Source organism: Vigna radiata, chromosome 8 (genome assembly GCF_000741045.1).
Source record: "Vigna radiata var. radiata cultivar VC1973A chromosome 8, Vradiata_ver6, whole genome shotgun sequence".
Taxonomy (NCBI): domain Eukaryota; kingdom Viridiplantae; phylum Streptophyta; class Magnoliopsida; order Fabales; family Fabaceae; genus Vigna; species Vigna radiata.
In genome coordinates, this window is record NC_028358.1 from 11,787,621 (window position 1) to 11,796,584 (window position 8,964).

General features: G+C 32.9%; 1 protein-coding gene across 1 annotated transcript; it reads left to right on the forward strand.

Annotated features, from left to right (window-relative positions):
- The first annotated feature begins 1,734 nt into the window (after positions 1-1,734).
- Positions 1,735-7,836, forward strand: LOC106769742 (CAAX prenyl protease 2). Its single transcript, XM_014655480.2, has 8 exons — positions 1,735-2,200; positions 2,897-2,956; positions 3,118-3,330; positions 3,556-3,667; positions 5,331-5,402; positions 5,567-5,629; positions 6,346-6,423; positions 7,343-7,836. The coding sequence occupies exons 1-8, from the start codon at positions 1,994-1,996 to the stop codon at positions 7,498-7,500; spliced, it is 963 nt and encodes a 320-aa protein (XP_014510966.1). The 5' UTR covers positions 1,735-1,993; the 3' UTR covers positions 7,501-7,836.
- Positions 7,837-8,964: the final 1,128 nt, after the last annotated feature.

The window sequence follows — 8,964 nt, forward strand, 5'->3', positions numbered from 1 at the left end:
CTTAGTTAGATAGTAATGAAGTAGCAATGCCACCTTTCTTTTCCAAACCTACAAACATAAAATATTCATGCAAACAACAACCAACACAACACAAGTCACCAAACTCAGATTCAAGCTTTCTCATATATAGCTTATTGTTACAACTGAAAATTTTCTAAAAGTAGAAGCAGGCACATTGACAACCTCCAAACCAAAATCAATCATTTCACAATCACTCGATGAATTAAATGATCCTAAAAAAAATAATTTTTGTATTTGTGAAAAAGAAAGTGCAATTTAATAAAAAGTAGTGTCAGTATAAAAAAATTTTGGGTGTTAAAATATTATTATCCATCTATTTATGCACCAAATGGTAAATAAATTGTGTATTCTTGTGAAATTTATTTTCAATTTTAATTTTGGCTAAAATTACAATTTTTTAAACTTTTTGTTTTTACCATATTCGTGATTGAGTTTTGGAACATGCTTTTTTTTATTTACCAAATGAAAATTAATTAACTGAACAAAGCAAACACTAGCTCCAAAACTAATAAGTGGGTGATTTGAGTAGTGATAGTTAAAAAATTGAAATCCTCTACTCTATATATATTAAGGGATTCTGTTGAAGACGGGGAGTGATCGCCGGTACAAGAGGCACGGACAAGGAGCGGCTCCTGGCAGGCTTCCGGTGGAAGGGGCACATGGACGAATCAAATATACACCAGAATGAGAGGGATCTAGAGACTGTATAGGTATGGAACTATATAGTTGAAGGATAGCTTAAAAGAATTGATTTGGCTACTCATATAAACAAATGCATTTACTTTTCGCTAACCTAAGACAGCTACTCTTGTCAGCAAAGACAATTTTTAAGGTCGTCCAGGAAAGTTAATAGAATGTTCTTGATTGGTTTAATTTTTTAAATTCAGGGATCAAATTGATCATTTTTCAAAGACGGAGACCTACTTGAAGAAAACCAGCAAAAATAAGGATCAGTGAATCTATTTAACCAAAAAAAAAAACTTAATGACGGGTATTAGTTATAACATAGGTTAAGTGAAATTACTTTTAGGTTAAAATCAATTCACGATTTTAGCAATGTGGAATTGAAAAATTTGTTAAAATAGATATTGAAATTGGATTTGTTATTCATTTTGATAGATTCAATTCTTTATGTTTGATTAGAATTAATTATAGAAGTTGCTTTGACTTTGTAATTTATACCATGTCTATTGTTTGTTATTCTCATAACAGCATATTAATCTATTTTCTTACATAATATCATAATCAGAATTTCACAAAAGCTTCAAGTTCTTCTCCAATTTGCCTTAATATATAACCTAATAACATAATAGAAGAACAATTAAATTTCTTTAAATCAATTAAGAAAAGAAAAGAATAAGGTTCACATGGCAAAACTGGGTGGCTGGCGTTCAATGGTTCATGATTTTGATTTCTTCCGATAGTGAGGTTTTCACAATTTTAGGATACATTCTGGTGCAAATATAATTATTGGGTGATGTAAGGATTGAATTTCTCGAATTAGTGAAGAAATTGCGTTGGAGGCTGCAGTGTGACTCAATATTCAGGTTAATGGTAATAAGGGTTACAATGATTGGCGCACTGTCTTTAGAAAATATAAGACGTGGTGATCTTTTGAATAAAAAGTATGATTAATTTGAACACTATCTAACAAAAAAAAAAGTATTAAACCTAATAATAATAATAAAAAAAAAATTAATCCAGAAACAAATCTCAAAAACTACGACAAAAAAAGTTAAGAATTGACAGAGAAAAAGAAAGGGCCAAAATGTACCCTTTGCTTGAAGTTGATCCTTGGACGGCTTTCTGAGTCCCGGAACATTCAGTAACCGTTCTCAGATAGTCAACCAAGTCCCAAACAAATTGAAATTGAATTGAGGCTCAGATTCCCAATTTCCAGAAACCCTATCATAGGCCCCTTTTTCCCTCTTCCCCTCTAGGGTTTCTGCAACTGCAACAATTAGTTTCCACAATGGATGAAGAAGGTGTTGTTTTGAATGCAATGGCGTTGATCGCTTGCATAGCAATGGCCCTCTTCTACGTCGCCATCCTCTACGCTCCCACCTTCCTCCTCCGTCTCCCGCCTCCTTCTTCATTCGAAACCTACATGATTAGACGCTTCCTCTGCGCCATCGTTTCGTCTATCCTCTCCCTCTTCCTCTCTGTACTCATCCTCCCCGTATGGATGTCTCTTACCCCCTTATTTTGGTTATGTTTACAATTTTTTACTCGTAGTTTTTCTTCCTGTCATTAAAATTATTCTTTTTTAGTTCCTGTTCTCCTTTAGTTCTTAAACGTATCTTTTCTAATTCCCTTTAGGTAGTCTTTATACATACCATTGTAGTATTTTTAGTCCTTGAGTTTATGACGAAAAGACATACAAAAGCATATACTTGAAGGACTAAAGATATATTTTAAAGCAGAAACTATTTTTATTTTATTTTTGTAACTATAGAAATAAATGTATTATTTAAATGCATAGATGCATTTAGCAAATGGAGAGTTTAGCAAGAGTTCTGTCTAATATTAAAATCATTCCCTTATAAGCGGTGGAAGGGTTGCCGATGAAGGAAAATAATGGTTAGAACCGAAAAACTTACATGCATTTGTTTAGATCCCTGTTGGTGTTTTGCAATTATCATTACAGTTTCACTTTTATAGTTTTGATATTTTTTTTATGCAAATTTATATCGTGGGGATTCACTAGGTGAAACTTCAGTGTTAGTTAGAAGACCAAAATACATGTAAGTTTAGTCGTACACTTTTATGAAATTGATGGGGATTTTATAGTTATTTTGGGATATTAGCTTAGATGGTCACAATGTTTGAGTTTAGTCTTGTTATCATTTATGGCTTTATTTTTCTATGTGTTCAGGTGCAAACTAAGGAACTGCATCACATTGTTGGTGTATTTGGCATCCGGAGGGACCATATTGTGAGTAATGTGAATGAGATTCGCTGGTTCAATTAAGGAATGAACGAGCATTTTATCTTGTGTGGTGATGTCAAGTTGTATTTCTTGCTACCTTATGCAGATTTGGAAAAAGGGTCATTGCTGAATTTTCTTTCTGAAACGTGGTTTTCTGTATGAAACAGTGGCAAGCAGTGATCCTTCCTCTTTGCTTGACCTCCCTAATGTATGCTGGGTCTATCTTTGACAAGTGTCTTCTGTTACTGGCTTCTTGGAGGCAGCACGCAAGTTCTGGGGATGCCCTTTCCTTTGATTATTACAAAATTGCCTTACATCAGTTTCTTGACTGGTTATCTGAGATTTCGTCAAATATTTTGGTGTGGCGAAACTATGTTGTGGTTAGTACCACTGTCATCATTGTTCATGTTGAGCCTTATGCTTCCAACAAGCCACTAAGCTTGTAGCTATTTTTCCCCTCTGCTTACAATGAGAAACTGAAAGCACTGAAGCAAATAGTTTAGTTTGGTAACTTGTGAATAAAGCTTAGGTGATGTGCGTTTTATAGGATCAGTTTCGTATCTTACATGCTTTATGTGAATGATTTGTTATGGTATACCTAACAGGCACCCCTTACGGAGGAGTTGGTGTTTAGGGCATGCATGATACCTTTACTTCTGTGTGGAGGATTTAAAACATACAGTGTTACACTTCTATGCCCTATTTTCTTCAGCTTGGGTAAGTACTTATATTCCAATTCTTGGAGATGTTTAAGATTGTTAAGGCTATATAGTAGAATTTTCTATTCTCACATCTAAATGAGTATCAGTTGTCTTTTAATATTCAAAGTTGTTTTAAGAGAAGTCATCAATAGTCCATATAATACTGCAACCAAGGTTGTCAAACTCTCAAGTTAAGTCTTAAACTCTAATGAGTTTATGATCTTAAGTAGATGAAATGAGTGAACTTGTTCTTTTCTAAGTAAAGTCATGAGCTATTTACATTCATGTAAGTTCAAATAAATTTGAGTCATGAAGCCAGTTAATAGGTTTGGAATCAATGTAATTTTTACCCTATCCACACCCAGAACAGGCCCACAGAAGGGAATAAATGACTTAAATATACGACATCTCTAAGATTTATTCGCAAAAGAGGAAAATACAGCAAGATAACCGATCATACTGCCCAAAGCTAGGCTCCTCTAGAGCAATCAACAAGGTTCTCTATCCAACCAGACAACAAAGAACCCTCTGCCTTTCTCCCCACAGCTGATACTAATAACAGAAAAACATTCCTCTTCTCTCTCTCTCCTCTAACTTACCACTATTCTAATTAGACCACGTTATTACCCTTGTCCTTCTTTCTCACATATACCCTTTCCCATCTTGAACCGTGCTTCACTTCTTGGGCTAGACACTTGCTGGCCCATTTACTCATTGGGCCCTATCATAAAGCATGTGAGGAAATTAGCTCCTTTTTTAAATGTTTTCACTTTAAGGACTTATGCTTTTATCAATTTATATATGATTAGGTTATTTATATAAATATGATCTTATTTAGCACCAATGTACTATCTTACTTTATAATTGTAGTTCGCCCCTTTTCTTTGCTATGAAGTTGAAATGTTGAATTATTGTTATCTCAAAAGTATTATGTTATGCAAGTCTACAAAAGTTTCACGAGTTTATGTTGACTTTTGAGTTTGACAACCGTGAGTAGAACAATGGCATTCTGCCAAGTTTTGTTAAGCCGAAGTTCATCATGCCTTCAAACTGCTTATACCTGAGAATTTGTCCTTTGACTGAGTCCAATGGTGTCTTTTGATTTGTGTAATTGATCTAACCTAATGGGATAAGGCTATTGTTACTGTTGTTTGGGAAGGGACACAATAAATTCATTTTATGGTTGTAAGCTGAAGAAACATTTGCGTATGTGTTTGCCTGAATGGGGATGCATGTCTATATAAGAGATTTCTTTGTACCTTTTTTAGCAGGGTATAATTTCTCTAATGAATTAGGCAGACAAGGTTTTAACCGTCTCATTTAATTATAATATATGTGAAAAATAACTTGTTGCCTTTATATTTTACACAAAGTACATGTACCTTAAGAAAAAGGAAATGCGGTGGATAAAATTTTGTCCACCATTCTTACTATGTCTCATGCACAAACCATTTAACCAGTTACCCACAAAAACAGTTTTGGTGTACACTTGACTGAAACTAATGCATGTTTCACACAGCAGAGAGATCAGATAAATGTTTTAACAGTGAGATAAATTTCCTTACAATTTTTAGCAAATTTTCATTTGGCTGTAGATTGAAGAAAATAATAAGCAGATATTATTGTCCTTTTCAAATGCAAGGCTTATTGAGAAGCTTTACTGCATTATTGGTTTGCAGCACATTTAAATCATTTTGTGGAGATTTACGCCAAGCAAAATTACAGAATAATGAAGGCTGTTATGGTTATAGGTATGGATGTTTATGTTATTCATCAGCTCCTGCATTTGTTATATCAAAGTCACACTGGCTAAGTCGCTGTATCTTTTATAGAGCATTTAAGATTTTGGGGCATTTCAAAGAATCTCAACTTAGTATTTTTGGATGATAATCTCACTGCAAAATATTTCTTACAGGTCTCCAGCTAGGCTACACAGTTGTCTTTGGGTCATATGCATCTTTTCTTTTCATTCGAACTGGTATGTGGCTTTAATATATTTTGTCTGACTGCTATTTTTGATGATAAAATGTTCTGAAACAGAAATTTAGATACATTCAACATTGCTAAAGAATTGAATGGATAATGACTATGAGGGAAATGACTCAAATTTACCCTTTATACTGGACAGTGAATTTACTTTAAGTTTAAAATACAGTGAACCCTTTTTATAAGGTTTAAATACCTTTTCGATCCCTGCATTAGCATTGGTCCCTGTAATAGTTTGATTTTTAGTCCCTGTAGTTTGATTTATTTGGGTTTTGTCCCTGCCACTAACAACATAACGCCAAACATTCTTTGAGGAACAAGTCATACAAAAATAAGACTAATGTTTGGTGGTCAAAATCTAAAAAATAAAGCTATAGTATCTGAACCAAATATTTGTTGGCAAATGTAACGTAATGGCACTTGCCTTAATGTACAGAAAGTTTCTCTGTTGTGGGTTGAGGTTGACATGATAAGAAAGACATCATGAAATTATATTACTATGACTTGGTATCATTATATTCACGCTGTTCATTTAGCCTTCTTAGCCGTAAAAGATATACTTTTTTTTAAAAAAAATTGGATACATTCTAGTAATCTATTTTTGGGGATTAGTTCTGTTCTAATGAGGAGCCAACGTATACGGGTTTAGGATGGTCTATCCTTCCTTTTTCCTGTCTCTTATATTTGTTTCTGGCTGATGTTTTTCAGGACACCTTGTAGCTCCTTTAGTGGCGCACATATTTTGTAATTTTATGGGACTGCCTGTATTGTATTCGCAGAGAAGTAGTAAGTTGCTTACTAAAGTAAATTGCAAACGTGACTTCTATGGTTATAATAGTAAATTGCAAACTACTATATTATTGTTCTCTCTTTTTTTTCATTCCAAGCCTCTTTGCTTTCAATTTTTTGTTTCCTTCATTTCGTGTAGTTATTCTGAGCTTAGCATAATGTAAAGCTCAAAAAAGTGCTGCAAGTTATAATAGTTTTAGAAATAATTATTATAAATTATTATAAATTTTAAATTATTAGTAATGACTTACATTTTACTATTACTTAACATTCTTTTATAACTCTTCTCATCATGAATTATTTACTAAAATATGAAACAAAGAATGGAAAACTACGAAAAGTACTTTTATATGTTACCAATTTTTTAGCTTTCTGAAATTGATGTTACTTGTTAGTTACTGAATTTTGTGAGATCAATATTGAGGCATCTAAGAAATTTCACTCACTGCAGACAGAATTTTAAATTTTAAAGTTTGGTACATACACGAAAAAACATTACATGGTTGGCTGAAGTTCTACGCAAACAGTGAATCAAGATTAAAAGTATGTTTATTTTAACCAAAAGCCTGTTCTGTGATTGAAAAGTATGTTTATTTTAAGTAAGGTTTCTCTAGCATGAAAGTTGAGATATGGTTCTGATATTATTGAAGTTTTAGATCTAATATCTATGTTGACACACGAAGAATTCGCACTCATTGTAAGACCTATATTGTGCATGTACAAGAAGATTTATTTTATTTTTTAAAAGAAAAGAGGGGGCCAGGGAGGATAACAGTGTTAGTTAGTACGATAAACTGTACTCATGGTCTGCTCATTTTTTGTCATGGAACTCTGGATAAGGTGATCTGTGGCTTACTGTTCATTTCCATATAAATGTAGTTTTGGACTTATTCATTTGTTTCTGTTTCTTTTTCAGGGATTGTAAGTGTAACATTCATAATAGGATTCCTGGGCTTCTTGTGGCTTCTTTTCCCAATGACGGGCCCAGATTTGTATAATGATAGAATAGATAACTGCAGTTGTTGGCAAGGGTACTGCACATGGAGAGAAAGGATAAGAATGCCCCAGATGTAAATGTTAGTGTTTTTCTTTTAGGATAGGGTGGCCAAGGAAGAAAGAGTTCTATTTGTGCAGAGTTTTCCTTAAAATTGCTTCAAAGTTATAATTTTCCAAGGGCATACAAAAGACTCCACATCATTACATGATTATAGTTTTGAAGAATTTTGCTCCTCCTAAGTGCCAGAGTAATAATCAAGATGTAGAAATCATCAATTATTATAATTAGAATATTCAAATTTTGATATTGTAAAAAGGTTTTAATCTTGATTCCCAGGAAGTAGGGATAACGTTATGTGGGTTGGACTGTTTTGTTTTGGGTTATTGTGTAGGCTAATTTATACCATATAAAAAAAATAGAATTTCCTTTTAACAAAGGTTGACAGTTTCTTCATCTAAACTTTGTATTCTACACGTGATGACATAATGAACATATATCAATACCGTAAAAATGAACTGATCAATAAAAATGTGTAAATGTTTTTAAAACAAACAATTATATGTAACAGAGAACTATTAAACAGAACATGTAAGTCCATTTTGTATTCTTATTGTTACAGGTTGATGAGGCTATACGAGACGTATTTTCATCCCCAATTAGGGTTAATTACAATTTATGATAGTTGTTGTAAAAGGTTAGGAACCTATTTTTATATGATGGTCTTAGCTTTTTAACATTGTGGATCTATTTTTTATTTTATTTTTTCATTTAAGAGACAGTAATTGTTGTGTATTTTACTCCAAAACATGGAATGTATTTTTGCATTTTTGAAAATGTAAAATGTCCTGTTGCAATAAAGATTAGCAACATATTCATCACATCATTTGCAACAACCTCATTCACATGTTTCATTAAAAGGTTTAGTAAAACGTTCACTTCAAAATGTCTCTATAATACTACAAAACCAAAGCTAAACTAAAACACACTCATTACTTATTTGTCTTTGAATTGCATAACTACCGTACAGTTCAGTAGTGGATGCTAAGCAACCCATTTTCTAAACTCAGAAATGGTGAGTTTGTTCATGTGCATGAAGAAACTACTGCTGTCTTGATTCTTTAGTTAGAAATGAGTTTTCCATAGCTGTCTTTTTTTCAAATGAGCATTAAAAAACTGCTTGAATCACCAAACCACATCCTTTTCTGTGGAGCAATGATAGTTTCACTGTATTTTTCTCTACAAAAATGGCAGGTGGTTGGGATTTTTTTAATTATTACTTTCACTCAAAACATGTTCCAACATTACAATATTTCACTACAAACTAATCAAAGTGTGAGATGAAACAAGAATTGAAAAGCCCAGCAAAAAGAGAGCCAAAGTCAACTTTAAATTAATGAGATTCCTGTTAAATTTTCAGTTTGCTACTTGAGTTAATGATTTTTGTTTTCAAAAGGCAAAAGTTATTTATGGAGAAAGAAAATATAGTTTTCTGTTTTGCTTGGTATTCAAAGTCGTCCTATAAGTCCATAATATAGTGTTAG